At 57.6% G+C, this 16,204-nt stretch overlaps 3 protein-coding genes across 9 annotated transcripts in view; 1 reads left to right on the top strand and 2 right to left on the bottom strand.

The window, feature by feature from the left end:
• Positions 1-696: 696 nt before the first annotated feature.
• On the bottom strand, positions 697-1,714 carry TIMM29 (translocase of inner mitochondrial membrane 29). Its single transcript, XM_045863003.3, has 2 exons — positions 1,584-1,714; positions 697-1,506 (listed from the first exon to the last, which is right to left on the bottom strand). Exons 1-2 carry the CDS (start codon positions 1,675-1,677, stop codon positions 818-820), a joined length of 783 nt encoding a protein of 260 aa, XP_045718959.1. The 5' UTR covers positions 1,678-1,714; the 3' UTR covers positions 697-817.
• A 54-nt stretch (positions 1,715-1,768) lies between these two features.
• On the top strand, positions 1,769-6,189 carry YIPF2 (Yip1 domain family member 2). 2 transcript variants are annotated; one of them, XM_045863001.3, is made up of 10 exons: positions 1,769-1,911; positions 2,101-2,161; positions 2,559-2,716; positions 2,808-2,888; positions 3,850-3,937; positions 5,125-5,241; positions 5,334-5,500; positions 5,589-5,771; positions 5,854-5,981; positions 6,057-6,189. In XM_045863001.3, the coding sequence occupies exons 2-9, from the start codon at positions 2,131-2,133 to the stop codon at positions 5,962-5,964; spliced, it is 936 nt and encodes a 311-aa protein (XP_045718957.1). In that variant the 5' UTR covers positions 1,769-1,911; positions 2,101-2,130; the 3' UTR covers positions 5,965-5,981; positions 6,057-6,189. The 2 variants fall into 2 exon arrangements, with proteins under 2 accessions (XP_045718957.1, XP_064427043.1); XM_064570973.1 differs by lacking the exon at positions 1,769-1,911 and having other exon boundaries at positions 1,993-2,161.
• A 284-nt stretch (positions 6,190-6,473) lies between these two features.
• CARM1 (coactivator associated arginine methyltransferase 1) overlaps positions 6,474-16,204 on the bottom strand; it is a 40,514-nt gene continuing 30,783 nt past the window's right edge. For 2 of the 6 annotated variants that reach the window (XM_045862999.3, XM_064570948.1), the window contains exons 6-16: positions 15,891-16,068; positions 13,784-13,874; positions 13,521-13,602; positions 9,653-9,738; positions 9,374-9,463; positions 8,778-8,915; positions 8,603-8,692; positions 8,390-8,502; positions 8,196-8,273; positions 7,893-7,961; positions 6,474-7,706 (exon numbers count right to left, since the gene is read on the bottom strand). In XM_045862999.3, the coding sequence (XP_045718955.1) occupies positions 7,564-7,706; positions 7,893-7,961; positions 8,196-8,273; positions 8,390-8,502; positions 8,603-8,692; positions 8,778-8,915; positions 9,374-9,463; positions 9,653-9,738; positions 13,521-13,602; positions 13,784-13,874; positions 15,891-16,068 (1,158 nt within the window). In that variant the 3' untranslated portion in view covers positions 6,474-7,563. Of the gene's footprint in view, positions 7,962-8,195; positions 8,274-8,389; positions 8,503-8,602; positions 8,693-8,777; positions 8,916-9,373; positions 9,464-9,652; positions 9,739-13,520; positions 13,603-13,783; positions 13,875-15,890; positions 16,069-16,204 lie in introns of all 6 variants that reach the window. The other 4 variants (XM_045863000.3, XM_045862998.3, XM_064570946.1 and 1 more) reach the window with 3 other exon arrangements.

A 16,204-nucleotide genomic window follows, 5' to 3' on the forward strand; every position in this document is an offset into this window, starting at 1 on the left:
TCATACCACTGGCAATCTCCTGGTTTGGTATGGTTTATTGTAAAACATTACTATTTGGGGTAAGTTGGGTGAAGGGTACAGAGAGTGCCTTTGTTCTATTTTTTCCACTTTCCTCTGAAACTTTTTTTTTTTTAAAGATTCTGTTCATTTATTTGAGAGGGTGAGAGAGAGGGCACAGGAGCAGGGGCAGAGGGAGAAGCAGACCCCCACAGAGCAGGGAGCCGGATGCAGGGCTCCATCCGAAGACCCTGGGATCATGACCTGAGCAGAAGGCAGACGCCTCACCGACTAAGCCACCCAGGTACCCCTGGAACTATTTTTTACCTTTATTTCAAAATAACTAAAAATGCTACTCATGGAAATGAAAGAGGATAAACTTTTCAGCTCCAAATTTAAAATGAGTATCTGAATGGTCTTAGGAGAGCTTTGGAGTCACCTGACAAGCGTGATTAACCTTCGTCTAAAGACTACGAGGCTCAAAGAAAAAGGCTTACGTGTGTATGTTATGTGAGGCTCATTACTCACTCTGGCAGTGATAAACATTACGTGGTCTTGTCGCTTTTGCTCCCCCCAGCTCCTAGAGGAACCAAGACCTAAACCTAGACCTAGACCAAGCTAATTCTGAATTGGCTGCAGCTAACAAGGAACGAGCGGAGAGGGAGAGTGGCCGAAAAGGCTGTGAAAACCCAGGGAAAGAACACTCTGCACATAATTTATTTAAGTCACTCTGCACCTGAGGCTCGCTCACACCCGCTGCGCCCTCCCGGGCAGGCGGTCCGCCTGGGCTCGGGGCCCGATCCCGACCCAGGCCTGGGTCTCATCTGGGGACTTCCGACCGCACCAGGGAGTCGGCCTCGCTCAGGGCGAGTTTGTCCTTCTTCTCCTTCTGCAAGACCTGCTCCTCCCACAGCGCCTGGTCCACCTGATCGTCCGTGAGCACGACAGGCTTGTACTTCTCATCAAAGAGCCGCTCGTTGGTCTCGGAAAGCAGCTGATGCGGCCCGACGACGCGCAGATGGGCCGGCAGGTGTTGGAACTCCTCGTCGTTGATGTCGCAGTCGCGCATCCGGGCCGCCAGCACCCACCAGCGGCCCACGAAGCCCACGTCCAGGACCCGGCCCGGGAAGTCGACCCAGCGGGGCTGCAGGTAGCGGCAGCGGGCCTGGTAGAGGCTGGCCTCGGCGTCGACGGGCGCCTCGTACACGAGCGCGCAGAGGCCCAGGTTCGCGTGGCGGAGGCGGCCGCGCCCCCGCAGCCACAGCAGCCGCTGCACGTAGTCCTCGGAGGCGCGGCTGCGCGTGGCCGGGGCCAGCAGCAGGAGGGCTCCCGACGCGTCGAGCAGCGCCTCCTCGAAGGCCGCCTCGCTCGGCGCCAGCGCGCAGCAGGCCGCCGCGCCGCCCAGCAGCCCCGCGTACACGGCCGCCCGCCAGGGCCGCGCCCGCGCCGCCGCCGCCGCGTCCCCGCAGGCCTCGGCGTAGTCGCGGAGCAGCACGCGGGCCCAGGAAGCTGAGGGAGAGAAGCAGAACGAACAGGTGAGAGCAGGCCGCTGCGGCCACCCCCCGCCCCCTCCCGCCGCTACTCACCCAACCGCGTCCACACGCCCGGCTTCGCGGCCGCTGGGACACCAGGCTCCTCACGGTTTCGGGACCAAAATCTCTTCAGAGCGGCCGTCGCCATTCTCTTCCGGCTTGGCGTCCCTCTTCCGAAGAGAAACGCCGGGTATGCGAAGAAAAAGGCCCGGGGCCTTCATGCGCAAGCGGCAACAGGGCCGGAAGTGGCTTCCCATCGGAAGAGGATCGAAAACGGACCGGTGCCGGATGTTGCTGTCCGTTCTGAGCGGGGTCGGCTGTGGCGGGGAGGCGGGCCGCGCAGGCGCAGAGGCCCTGGGCCACGCCGGCTGAGGAGCCTCAGGTGAGGGGGGGCGGGGTGCATCTGTGGGGCTGGGGCCGGGGCGGGGGCGGCGAGCTCACCCCCGGCTCGGTGCCGGTGGTGTGCATTCAGCTCGGGAAGAAAGCCAGGCGGGGCTCGGGGCTGAGGGAGAGGCCTCGGGAGGGGCACCGAGTAGGGTTGGGGGCGGGCGTCATTGGCCTCTGTCCTCAGAGCGGGATGCGGTGACGCCCCTGAGCGACCATGGCGGCGGCCGACGAGCTGGCCTTCCACGGTGAGTGCGGCGGCGACGCGGCCCGAGCTCCTCCTGCCTCCGCCGGGCGGAACCTCCCGCCCAGGTTCCTGCTGACCGCCAGCCTGAATCCCGGTCAGCTATGAGCACTAACCCCGACCCAGGCACGGTAGCCGCCTCGGACTCGAACCCCGCGCCCAGCCTGAGCTCCTATCTCCGAGTAGAGCCTCTGTCCCAGACCTGACCCCCTCCCAGAACCAGCCTTAAATCGCAGGCCCTTGCAAGGAGTGGGGGAGCACACCTTCCAGCTGCTCAGAATTTAGGAAGCTGGGCCCTTCAGTGGCCCCAGTTGGAGTCTTGGCCCCCACATGAGGCGTGGGTGAAACCACATTGTCCTGACTGCCCAAACATGCGTGTGTCCCATATTCCTTCTCGATAGAGTTCGAGGAAGCTTCTAATCTGCTGGCCGAGACCCCAGATGCGGCCACGGCCAGTGGAAGCGATCAGCTGACCCCGCAAGGGCACGTGGCAGTGGTGGTGGACTCGGGTGGCAGCTATGGGGCTGAGGAGGAGGCCGAGGAGAGTGACAGGACAGCGGTGAGTCCGCGGTGGCCCTGCCTGCCCCCAGCCCTGCGCCCACCCTCTGCCCAGGCTGTAAGGGCAGCCACCGAAAGCCCATGTTGTGCAGCTTCTGCAGGAGGAGAAGCAGCAGCCGGGATTCTGGACCTTTGGCTACTATCAGAGTTTCTTTGACGTGGACACATCCCAGGTCAGGCCCGGGAAGCTGGTGGGAAAGGGTTTGCAGTCACACGGGGCTCCAGCCACTATCACTGAGCCCTTCCTGGGCACTGGAGTGCTAGTGATACCCGGGGGGACACGAGTTCCCACGCAGGCTGGTCAGACTAACTGTGGTGCGCAGTCAGGACTGTGGCGTGACCGGGGCTCGTGGGAACACAGACACACGTGCTCAGGCAGGTGAGAGAAGGGCCTCCTGGAGGAGGTGAGGAGTGTGCCGAGATGGAAAGGAGAGGGAAGCCTCAGCTGGGCAGAGTGAAGGGAAGCACGTGTTACAGGCACAGGGAACAGCAGATGCGGAGGGCTGAGAACTGTCACAGGAACTACCTGTCATTTGATCTGGTTGGAGAGGGTGAGGCGGGGGACAGGCGGGCAGAAGCCAGACCACAAAGGCCTCGTGTGCTGTGCTAAGGAGTTTGGGTTTTATCCTGAGGGTGCTGGGAAGCCATAGACGGGTTTAGAGCCGGAGAGGAATGAGTGGAATTAGCGGATGTGGTACAAGGACTGTGGAGCAGAGGCGCCAGGCCAGGGAGGGAAATAATAAACCTGGGGTGCAGAACGGGACATAGTGGAGAGAGATGTAGGCAGGAGGATGCCAAGGACTTGCCTGTCCCCCACCTCATAGTCCAGACATGTCACAGCATGACAGGCTGTTCAGGGCAGCCAAGCCAAGAGAAGGGAGAAGCAAAGAGAAAGATGACCGGCCCGAAAGAGTCCTTCAGAATGGCAGCACACTGGGGTATTGAGACTGGCCAGGGGAAGGGGCTCCAGCCCATCAAGAACCTAGAGGGAACATCTGAGCCCTTGTAGGCAGAGGAGATGGGAGGTCAGCAAGGAAGAAGCCTCTAAGGGCAGGGCAGGAGGTTGGCCCTTTCCTCTGTGGGGGCTAAGGGGCCCCGTGCAGGCTTCCCTTCTGGGCCCCACCTTGTCTCCAGGTCCTGGACCGAATCCGAGGCTCACTGCTGCCCCGGCCTGGCCACAACTTTGTGCGGCACCATCTGCGGAATCGGCCGGACCTGTATGGTGAGTGGTGGTGTGCATTCAGCTCAAGAATTCACTTAGCACATGTGGACCCAGTGCCGGTCTGTGGATTCCAGCTGAGAAGAAAGCAGGGGCACTCCCAGAGAGCGGGAAATGCACATTCTGTCTGGGGAGACAGCTACATAAAGGGCTGCTGAGGGCCACAGGGCTCAGAAGAAAAGCAAACAGCTTAGAGGATGTGAGTTGCCACTTTGCATGGGTTGGACAGGGAAGGTCCCCGTGAGGATGAGAGAACAGGCCTTTTGGTGGTGTGGATGGCGGTGAGGAGACCTAGGGGAAGAACATTCCAGAAGGGGGCACAGGTCCAGTGGTGGGGCAGTATTGTCATTGGAGTAGTGAGCTGCACGAGGTCACAGAGGTGACAGGAGAGACTGCGCCGGCCTTGTAGGCCTCAGTGAGAAGGACTCTTAGTTAAGGGCTCTGAGGCTTCCTCTGGCAGGTGTGGGGGGGTGGGGCCCAGCCCCAGGTGGGGAGCAGCGGTTGGACTGTGGACTAGGTCTCAGAGGTGGAGCTGACCCGTCAGAGGTGGGGTGGGAGGAGAGAGGCGAGGGTGGCTCCGGGGTTTTCATGGGGACCGCGAGAAGGATGGAACTGTCATTTATTGACTGGAAAAGGCTGGGCGGGTTTGAGGGGAGAGCATGAGGGTGGAGTTGGAGAGGCCTAGCTGTGCACGTGGAAATGTTGACTATAAGCTTGTGGTTCAGGGCACAGACCGGATTTGAGATACTTGGGAGACATCAGGCTAGAGGTGACATAAAGTCCTGGTGCTGGACAAGATCGTGGGGGCTGAACAGATGAAGAGGATAGCTAAGGATTGTGCCCTACAGCCTCCTCATTAAAGAGTCAGGGAGTAACAGAGCTTGAGGAATTGCCAGGGAGGTGACGTGGCAGAAGCTAGGAGCATGAAGTCCTAGAAAGCATAGGGGGAGTGTTTCCCGGAGAGAGCGATCAGCTACAGCAAAGGCTATCGAAAGGTCAGGAAGGCTGAGGGACTGAGAGCCAGCGCTGGATTCAGCCACCCCAGGTCATCACTGGCGATGTGGGGAAGGGTAAGGTGGGGGGTGGAGGTAGCTTGGAGCTTAGAAAGAGGCTCGGGGCCCAGCACGGTTGGGATGGGACAGGTCATCTGTCCTGGGAGCCCTGGGTTCCTCACCACGCCCTGCCTGCAGGCCCCTTCTGGATCTGTGCCACGCTGGCTTTCGTCTTGGCCGTCACTGGCAACCTGACCCTGGTGCTGGCCCAGAGGAGAGACCCCTCCATCCACTACAGCCCCCAGTTCCACAAGGGTAAGTGAAGTGGGCAAGGCCCCGGCCCTGCCCGAGCTGGGAGTGCCGCGGAGCCCCGGGGGTGACGGCCCGCCTCGCCCCCCGCCCCACAGTGACCGTGGCCGGCGTCACCATCTACTGCTACGTTTGGCTGGTGCCGCTGGCGCTGTGGGGCTTCCTGCGGTGGCGGAAGGGGGTCCGGGAGCGCCTGGGGCCTTACACCTTCCTGGAGACCGTGTGCGTCTATGGCTACTCCCTCTTCGTCTTCATCCCCACCGTGGTGAGTGTGGCCCCGGGCGGGGGCGGGGCGGGGGGGCGACAGGTGCCGCGCGGAGGGCCTGGGAGCCAGCTGCCCGTGTCGCCCCCAGGTCCTGTGGCTCATCCCCGTCCCGTGGCTGCAGTGGCTCTTTGGGGCCCTGGCCCTGGCCCTGTCGGCTGCTTCCCTGGTGTTCACCCTCTGGCCGGTCGTCCGAGAGGACACCAGGTTGGTGGCCGCGGTGCTGCTCTCGACTGTCGTGCTACTCCACGCCCTCCTGGCAGTGGGCTGCAAGGTACCAGCGGTCAGGGCTGGGCCTCGGGGTTGGGGGGGGTCACTGACCCCCACCAACACTGACCCCAAGGGCTTTGGTTCAGTTCTACTTCTTCCGGCCGCTGCCTCTGGAGCACCTGGCGCCTCCGCTCCAGGCCTCGTCTCTGCCCCCAAAGCTGCTGCCGCCGCCCACCCCAAGGGCCAAGGCAACCTAGAAGGCCCGAGCCCGCAGGTGAGGGGCTGCTCCTGCCTTTCCCCCCCGAGGCGAGGAGCCACAGGGCCGCTCCCAGGAGTCTCTCTCTTTCAGGCCCACCATGAGGGGACACCTCGGCCTGCCCTGCCCCTCGGACGATGACTGAAGGCTCCCTTGACACCTCGAGACCACTCTGCTACTTTCCAGACTTTTCTTACAAAGCAAACACTTTTATTTTCTATGCAAAGATGATTCCGAGAATTTATATAAAGGTGGGAAAGGGGCAGCTGAGCAGGGAGCCTCCGCGGTGGCTGTCGCCCCCCCCCCCCCCCGGCTCCCTGCCAGGCCTTCTGCTTTCCCTGATGGGACGGTCGGGAGAGCAGAGGGGGTCACCCCAGCCTCAACTGGGCCTGCTCCTCCTGGGTGCCCACGGAGCAGGTCCCGGGGCCTAGCTTGAGCTCCACCACATCCGTGTTCGGAGGTGTTAGAAAATGGGGGGCAGGGGGAGAAGTAGAAGAACATTGCCTCTGCTGAAACATACATTTCCTTGTTTATTTGTTTTGGGGGGGGGCGGAGGTCCCTGCAAGGCCCCTTCCCAGGCTGGGGAGGGACCAAATGCCATCATAGTAACAGGGACTGGAGCGTCTACAAATGTTGAGGGAAACACACAGGCCTAATGTGAGCTACAAGGAGAAAGGACGCCTTCCACGATGGATCCTTGAGGTTTCTCATGTCTGCCCCAAGCGGCTGACAGTGCCCCTTCCCTCCAGGCCTGGGGCCCGTGGGGCCACCTGTTCTAACTCTTGGCAGGGGTGGGGGAGGGGACCTGCAGGGGCTCAGGGACAGGACAGCAGCAAGAGGCAGGGGCCGAGGACGGAGGGCCTTCCCGACAGCCGGGGTGGGTTGTACATTCAAGTGTGAGGTGAACCCTTTGGTGGGAGGGGGCCTCGGGTCTCCAGAGGCCTGGCCCCACCCCTGTCCTGAAGACTCGGCAGGGCTGCCCCTCACCACTGAGCCTCTGAGTGGGGGGAGAGGGGCTGCTGGCTCGGCCCGGCCGGCCTGGTTTTCTCAGAGGGTCTGTGGATTGACACTGGTTCTTCTCGTAAAAAAATAAAATTAAAAAAAGCAGCATGTCACGCCCATTGTGACCAAGGCCTGGTAGTTGAAGGGAAGGCCCCGCCCAGTCAGGCCTGCCTTCCCCACTGGAGACAGGCGGGGGAGGGGGGCAGGCGCCAAGGGACCAGGTGGGTGGTAGCTACTCCCCCCACCCGCCCCTCCCCGCCGGGCCTGCAGCTGTCAGGCCTGGACACGCCTGTTACAGAAGATGTCAAACCCAGGTCAGGGGGAGGGCAGGAGGGGAAAACGGCTCCCACGACAGGATCTTGTGTAAAATCTGGCAGCGACACACGCTCAGGGCCAAGATGCGGGTGGGCGGTGGAGTGGGGGCGGCGGCGGCAACGTTGTGTAAAAAAGTGTCCAAGTTCCCATAGCAAAGAGGGCCGTGACCGGGTGTTTGGGCTTCTCCGGCCCAGGGGGGAAAGCCGCCCAGGCGGGGGTGGGGGGTGGGCAGGGTCTTCATTTGGTTTCCTGGTGCTGTCAGTCTGTTGCGCGCCAGAGGGGCCTAGCTCCCATAGTGCATGGTGTTGGTCGGGATGGACATGGGGGAGGCCATGGAGATGGCGGGGCCGCCCATGGTGAACTGGCTGTTGACTGCGTAGTGGGCGCTGGAGCCGCCGCCACCGCTGCCCTGGGCGCCCGACGACCCTGTGGGGGGAGGGGGGATGGCACGGGCACTGAGGGGCCGGCCCTGCGCCCCCCGCCCGCCCAGACCCGCGGCAGAGGCAGAGAGCGCGAGCGAGCAGGCGAGAGGGCGGGCGGGCGGGCGGGCGGGCGGCCCGGGGGTCCGCACACTCACGGCCGCGGGCCCCCGCTCCCACGGCCCACCATTACCTTGGACAATCCCCGTGCTCATTATGGAGCCCATCCGGGAGTGGGTGTGATTGACAATCCCCGTGTTGGCTGCGCAGCAAGAGGGAGGGAGGAAGGAAGGGAGACGCGTCACCGCCCCCAGCCCGGCCCAGGCGCTCGCCCCGGGGGTGGGGAGGGTGGGCGCAGCGGCTGCACAGTGAGACAGACAGGAGCGGCAGGGCCTCCGCTGGGGGCCCCGCAAGAGGAGACCGCGGCACAGAAAGCCCAAGCCCTGGAGAGCCGTGGCCGCCCACGCGCCCCTCCCGGACCGCAGGGGACGCTCACCTAAAGGAATCAGGTTGTTGTGGCCCACGCTGGAGCCGCCGGCGATAACACTGCTCAGGTCGTAGGCGGTCGGCATCCCTGTGTGCAGAGGGGGCCAGGTCAGGGCGTGGGAGACCGCGTCCTCCGGGGCACAAGAGCCCCGGCGGGGGGCCCCCCGGGAGCGCCCTGGCCCCAGCCACACGGGGGCCACTCACCGGCCACAGCCATCCCACTGCTGAGGTTGTAGGTGCTGCCCGTGTTCCACATGTTCTCCGACGGGGACGTGTAGTGGGAGCCGGGCGGGGGCGACGGCGTCGTGCCTGTGTATCTGCAGCACAGACCGACCGACCAGTGGGCAGGGCTGAGAGGCTGCGGGTCAGGAGGGGCACCCCCCCCCCCCCCCACTTCAGGCTGCGGGCTCATAATACCTGAAGAAGGGGTTTTTCAGATCCAGGAGGTTACTGGATTTAGAGCCCGTCTGGTCTACCTGGGCCACAATACTGATGTCATAGCTCTGTCTGCAGAGAGGGGAGGGGAGGACGGCCATGAGCTGGCTGCGGAGACAGACCCCTGCCTCCCCCAGCCCCAGGTGGCAGCTCACACCTTTTGTTGGCAATAAGCAGACATGTCCCTGAGAGCGTGTCCCCGGCCTTGGCGAACAGTGGTGACTGGAACAGGCAGCGGACCTGGTACCAGTGGGTCAGGGGCTCTGTCGGGGCTGTGGATAGCCACACTGTCATTCTGCCAAGCAAGGACAGGCACACGTTTGATCAGGCTGCAGCCACCACCCTGTGCACCTTGAGCTCTCCCCAGCCATCTCTGATGGGTCCCCTGGGGCCCTGGAGCTGAGACAGGCTGGCTGCCCAGGCGTCCCAGGCACACGCATGTGCACGCGCGCGCATGCACATACACACAGATCCACAGCCGTGAGGGGCCCACTCACTTGACCTCTGTGCCGAGAGACAGAGACCAGGTCCCATGAGGGACTGTCACTGAGAACAGAATAGACACCCCCTCCCACAACAGTCTCTGGCTCAAAGGGGGAGCTCTCACTGCTTTTGGAGGGGGGACAGGGAGCCTAGAGGAGTCCTGTCCTGTCCTGCCAGCCCCCAGCCAGGCCTGGGGGTCACAACTGCAGGGAAGCCCCTGAGACCGGGGCAGGGAGGAGCACACAGCATGCTTTGCACTGTTGCACTCACATGGAGCCGATGAAGGCGACATCAAACCAGAAAGCCAGACCGTGAACTAGCCCGGAATGCAGCATGTGGAATTTGAATGGGATTTCTATCCTGGAAGGCAAAGGGCAGTGATTGCTGGGGAAGCCAAACAGGGACTGCCAGGGGAGAAGAGGGGTGGCTGGGTGCAGTGTCCCGGGGCCCCTGCCTGCCCGCCTTGGGGCAGAAGGCCTGGGGGAGTCTGTGCTGGCCCCAGACCCCAGCAGGAGCCAGGCTTAGCAGGAGGGGCATGGGTGCTGGTACCTGTGCAAATCTCCTTCTTTGGCTTCTAAGAAGTTCACTGTGTACTTGACAGACTTGGCCATCAGGATCCGGATGTCAAATGTGTCCTGGGAGAGACCACAGTGTGACTTGGCTTCAGGCACAGAGGCCAGCTAGGAAGGGGAGAGCTCTTCTCTCCTGTCTGGCCATGGCTATGAGGCCATTTGGCTAAAACCAGTTTGCCATTCTCAGACATGCTGGGGGGAGGACGAAGTGGTTCGCCACCATGGAGGCCAATTCGGTGACGGCTCTCAATCATTCATAGCATTAGAGACGTGGCAGTTCCTCTCCTGGGAGTTTAACCTGTACATATATGTGCACGTATACAAGCTCACACCCGTTAATTAGACATACTCTGGAAACCCTGTAATTAAACCACCAATGTCCCATCCGTAAAAGACTGAGAAAGAACGAAGAGGGGGGAAGGATCTCTGAGATGTAAACAAGTTAAAAAGCAAGTTGGAGAACTGTGTGCTGACGTCCACACCCAGCTATGACGGAGGCTTTATATCAGACTAACACTCTGTGAAGAACTGCATGAGCCGAATAAAATACAAAGGAAAAAAAAAGCCTAGTTTGAAAGTACTGGAGAGTAATAAGAGCAGCCTCAGCTTTGGGAGCCAAGATTCTAGAGAGATGTTTTTTCGCCTCTGCCTTTCCCCTTGGGGCAGGACCTTCTGGCGGCCTCCCTGGATGGGGAAAGCAAAATGGGGGCTCAGGTCACCAAGGCAGCTAGGATTCAAGAGATCAAGAAACAGGGCGCCTGGGTGGCTCAGATGGTTAAGCATCTGCCTTCGGCTCAGGTCATGATCCCAGGGTCCTGGGATCGAGTCCCACATCGGGCTCCCTGCTCCTTGGGAGCGTTTCTCCCTCTGCTTCTCTCTCTCTCTCTGTCTCTGTCTCTTGTGAATAAATAAATAAAATCTTTAAAAAAAAAAAAAGTGTTTATAAAAAAAAAAAGAGATCAAGAAACAAAACAAAAGGAAAATAGAGAAACATGAAGTGGATGTTCTGCATGCAATTTCACTCTGTGGCATGCACCAATTCCTGAGCTGCATGTGAGGTGGGGCTGAGAAGCAAAGGAATCAAGCAGAAAGCCACTTATAAGACACTGAAAAACCAAGGAAAGGTTCAGCTGGGCATTGGTGCTGGGAGGCTAGGAGAGGAGCCCCGTGAAGCACCCACCAGGCTTGCACTGAGACCACTGAAGGCTAGGACCTAAAGCAGCAGTTCCCAAAATGTCCCTTTCAGAGTACTCTCAAGGTCAAAACTATTTTCATATAATACTAAGATGTTTTCTGCCTTTTTCTTTGGCTCACTCACCTGTGATTGCACAACCTATTGAACACAGAAGCAGAATCCAACTGTCTTCTATTAAGCCAGACATTAAAGAGATTTGCAAATTAAAAATGCCAACTGTGGGGCACCTGGGTGGCTCAGCCGGTTAAGCATCTGCCTTCAGCTCAGGCCATGATCCCTCCATTCTGGGATCAAGCCCCACATTGGGCTCCCTGCTCAGTGGGGGGTCTGCTTCTCCCTCTCCTCCCTGCTCATGCTCTCCTTGCTATCTCTGTCTCTCTCAAATAAATAAATGAAAATCTTTTAAAAAAAATGCCAACTGTTCTCACTGAAAAGTTTTGGAAAATCGCTTTTTTCTTAAAAATACTACTTATGTTAATATTTAATGGGCTTGTTATTTTAAAATAAATATTTTTTAATTTCTTGGGCTTAATTTTTTTTTTTAAGTAGGCTCCACACCCAACATGGAGCCCAATGCAGGGCTTGAACTCACGATCCTGAGATCAAGACCTTAGGTGAGATCAAGAGTCGGATGCTCAACTGACTGAGGGCTTAATTTTTAATACCAAGAGTTACTGACAGTATATCAATAGCTAAAACACTAACAAAAGCTCTTTCTCCATTTTTAAGAATGTAAACAGATCACCTGAGACCAAAATGCTTAAAAACCACTGCCTTACAGGGAAGCCAAGAAATAGCCCAGCAAAATCAAGTCTGAAAAGCAGCCTCTAAATATGTCAAATGCCTGATAGGACCAAGGTGATCTATCTATATGGCTAATTGCCTGAAGAAAAGCAAATCCTTGAGAGGAAAATCCATATTTCATTCTGGCATCCAATAACCAGGTATACTAACAGACAGAACCAAAGGATGAGAACCAAAAACTAAGAGAGTAAATAAAAAATAGAAATACACTTAACACTTACCTACATGCTAAAAGTGACCAGAAACTTACAGTATGTATGAGAAAAAAAAAAAGGTAGAAAAAATGAAGAATTTCAGAGAACTGAAATAAGAAATAAGCAAAATGAGATCCTAGAACTGAAATTAAGAATTAGAAAACCAGCTTAAACAGCAAAGAGAAGACGAACTGGAAGATGGATCAGTAGGAAATATGAAAATGAAGCAATTAGAGACAAAAGGATGGAAAATGCAGAAAAGAGTGTAAGAATCATCTAAGACAAAAGGTCCTAGGAGGAGAAAGAGAATGGGGCAGAGGTAGTGTTTAAAGAGACAGTGCCCAAGAGTCTCCCCAAAACTAGTGAAAAACATCAAGTGGGGGAAAACAATATACCTTAACAAAACAAAAGACAACAAAACAATTCAAAAGAAACAACATTCAGAATAAATTTTTAAAAAAAAGATGACAAACTTTACCCATAAAGACCAGTAATTACATCAAATGTAAAATGGTCTCAATGTTGTAATTAAAAGACCAAAAAATGTCACTCTGGTTAAAGAACAAATCCCAAATATATGCTACTTACATGAAACAAACCTTAAGTAATAAGGACACAGAAAGGTTGAAAGTAGAAAGATGGAAAAACATATATTGTACAAAGATTAACCAAAAGAAAGCCAGAGTACCTGAACTACTAGCAGGAAAAAAAAAAAAAAAAAGTGGCGGGGGGGGAGGGGAGAATGACTTTAGGGCAACTAGTACTACTTGAGAACACTTTTTGTAATGACAAAAGGATCAATCCAAGAGGAAGAAACAATAATCCTAAACCTGTATGCACCTAATAACACAGCACCAAAATATATAAGGCAAAAACTCAGGAATGGGAAATCTACAATCAGTGATAGGAAAAAGCAGAACCTCCCCACCACCACCACCCAAAACATGAGGAGATAGACAAGATTTGACTGACATGATTAACTAACATGACCTGACACTATAACATTGTACTCAACAAGTGATAAATATACGTTTTTCTCAAGTACACACAGAACGTTAACCAAAAGAGATCACTTAAGTGGGCATAAAGCAACTGTCAACAAATCTCCAAGGACTGAAATCATACAGTGTATGTTCTCTGATCATAGAAAGAAAAAGAATATGTTGATTATGCTGTATTTTGAGAGGAAAAAAGGTTATATACATATGGATATATTTGTGTGTGTGTGTGTGTGTGTACTTGTATATGCACATTTAGGTATAAAACTTCTGAAAAGATATACAGAAAATACTGTTTGCCTATAGGCTTTTCAGTTTTACATTTTTTTTTATTTTTGAACCATGGGTATCAGTTCAAAAATCTCAAAATCAATCAAAATCAGTTCACCAAGGATCAATCTAATAGCAGTTGCATGTACTGCATGCTTACTATGTATTAAAGCACTCTACATGCATTGCCACTTTATTCCCAACATCCCTATATAAGAGTTCTGTTTAGCAGCCAAAGCAAGAACTCAGTGGGGACAGTGGCTTTCCTAGGGCTGCACAGTTTGCACAAGGCCTGACACGAAAGACCATGTCCCCCCTCTTGTCACCCCGGAGGAGGGCCATGCCCAGTACTAACTGCAATAGTGCCTTGGGTGCCCCACTCACCACCACAGGCTGCCGGAAATACTCGTCCACTGCAGCACCTCGGAGGGCTGACAGGTCCACTCCATGGAAGGATGGCTGGTACCTGCAGAAAGCCCCCATCCCCCACAGCAAGGTCACCAGCAGCAGGAGAGACAGGTGGAGCAGGCTGCCTTTTCTCCCAGCTGGCCCTCATCCAGCCCAAGTCTTTCAGGTCCTACTGAGGATGAGGAGAAAAAGAGAAGCGGGCTGTCCCTGAGAAGGCAGGACACCCAGGTCACACTCACCAGAAGTTGGCCTTGGTGAACTGCTCCATGTAGAGCTGTTCATCCGTGAAGGGTGCAAGATGGACGTCACCAATGGTGGGGAACATGTTTCCTGGGAGCGGGGGGCAGGGAGGGGTGCTGGCGTCAGGGTGGAACATCCCAAAGGGCCTGGCAGAGTTTCCAAATGGCCCCAGGACCCCCAAGCCTGGGACTTCCCAGCCTCTCTTTCATTCATTTGTGCATTCGTGCAACACAGGTATGGAGCACCTTCTCTGCCACCGGCCAAAATGAACACTTGACACGCACTGACTCATTAAACTTGGACAGCCAGCCAGGGAGGCAGGAAGGCCTGTCCTTCTGTTCCATTACTGGGGCTGGGACATGGGAAGGCACCTGCCAAAGCCTCAGGGGTAAGCAAGTGGTGCGTGGGGTGCAGCCAGGCCCCAGGTCCTTGCTCAGTCAGCCAGGCAGTGTCTCTCAGGTGCTGTTGTCCAGGGACAGATGTGCAGCCAGGGAAAGTGAAGCCAAGCTCTCTGGACGGAGCAAAGGCGAGCCCTTGGCTACACTGTCAGGGCCTCAGATGAGGCCAGAGGCTGGGTCGGGGGAGGGGAGTTAGCTGAATCCCAAGCTCTGGCAAACAGGGTGGGCCACTGGGCTGCCCTGGTCTGGCACATGGCCTGAAATGGGAAGGGGCGGGAGGGCAGGATCCTCTCTCGTCGTGATTCAATGAATAGACTGACGGGTCTGAGCCAGCGGCAGAGAGCGCCAGGGCTCAGGAGGCCCCACCCACCTCGGGAAGTCCAGGGCCCCAGGTCACCTGGTCTCCAGATGTGGGCCTCCCTCCCTCCTTCTATGCAGGAGAGGGGGGCCCTGAGGCAGGAATCTGCCTACTCTTCAATCCCGCAAAGGGCATCCGGAGATGGAAGGAAGACGCGTGCGCAGGCCGGGGGCAGGAGGGCAGTGCTGGCCCCGAGCCTCATCTTGGGCAGGCTGCCTGACAACCGCGTGGGTGTGCAGCTGCCACCAGAGCCGGCCCCCCCTCGGTGCTGACGTCCACTAAGGAGGAGCCCCCCTCCCCGCCAGCTTAGCCTACCTCCAGGATGGAAAGGGAGGAGAGCGGGTCCGGGACAACCCCCCCAGGTGGCCTGGCTTCCCGCGCTCACACCCGTGACATGGGCCACAGCTGCGGAAAGTGCAGGCCACATCCTGCCTGCAGTCCCTGCAGCCCAGATCCAGGGAGGCCAGAGGACCAAAGTGGGTGCTTCCCCACCGAACCGCCCGTCCCCTGGTCCCCATGGGGCCTGCCAGCCCACTAGCTTCATATGTTCTGCCCTGGCCAGGGTCCTCCTAGGCCACGTGCACGCCTGTGCGCGCACGCGCACACACACACACAACCCCTTGCTTGTACAGAAATACTTGAGACACATACGCAAACCCCAAACCAAGCCCAGAAATGGGACACACCAGCAGATGTTCCAGGCCCCTGTGCACAGACCCCCAGTGACCCAGATAAGTAGCTCTGAACAGCCAATGACCCACGTGCGTGGAGGGGCAGGCACAGAGACACAGACAGGAGGCCACAGAAGGCACAGCTTCCCAACACAGACCGCTGCTCCCTGATACTCGAGAACCCCCCCCAGCCCGCCCTCATACACACAGACGAACTCCTCTGTCCCCCCGGCTAGGGAACGGGGGGCGGGGGCGCCACCCGGGGGCCTGTCAAGCTAGGATGAGGTCTGTATGCCAGGAATGAGGACAGAAGGCAGACTCCCCGGGAAGGCGCCCGCCACAGAATACCTTCTGCACCGACCACAACCGCCATCCCCGGCTAGCCACTGTCCCCGCAACACCAGGGCACGAGATGGCAGAGGCAGCCTGGAGGCTCTCTGGGGACCGGAGGGGAACCCCCCCCCATACTCGGGCCGGGCCGGGCCGGTGATGTCTGGCCCAGGACTCTTGAAGTCAGCTGGGGTGGGGTGGGGCTCGGGGGTAAAGGCCTAGATGCCCCCCAGGCTGCCAAGAGAGGCCAGCAGGGAACAGAACCACAATCGTACCGACCCAGCAACAGCCAGTGGCTCTGCAATGGGACCCCGACATGGCCGCCGCCCGCACCAGCAGGAACACTCACCCCCGGGCCTCAGGTACTTCTTGGCATGGAGGTAGCTCTCGAGCATGCGCTCATTGAAGAGCATGTAGCCCATGGGCTCCGAGATGATGATGTCCACCTGCTCAGGGAGCGAGACTTCCTCCACCTTCCCGGGGATGACGACGATGCGCTCAGTGAGATTGTTACTCTTCACCAAGACCTGCAGGCGGGTGGGGGTTCCAGAGGCGTCACGGGGACCCCTGCACCCAGCCACACCATGGGTCATCACCAGATCCCTCCTCTCAGGGGACGGCTTCGACCCACGCACGGCCGCCAATCCCCTGCCTCCCCAGTTG

The sequence above is a fragment of the Mirounga angustirostris genome, unplaced genomic scaffold (genome assembly GCF_029215605.1).
Source record: "Mirounga angustirostris isolate CCGP_5_RB_7025 unplaced genomic scaffold, mMirAng1.0.hap1 SCAF_1, whole genome shotgun sequence".
Taxonomy (NCBI): Eukaryota; Metazoa; Chordata; class Mammalia; order Carnivora; family Phocidae; genus Mirounga; species Mirounga angustirostris.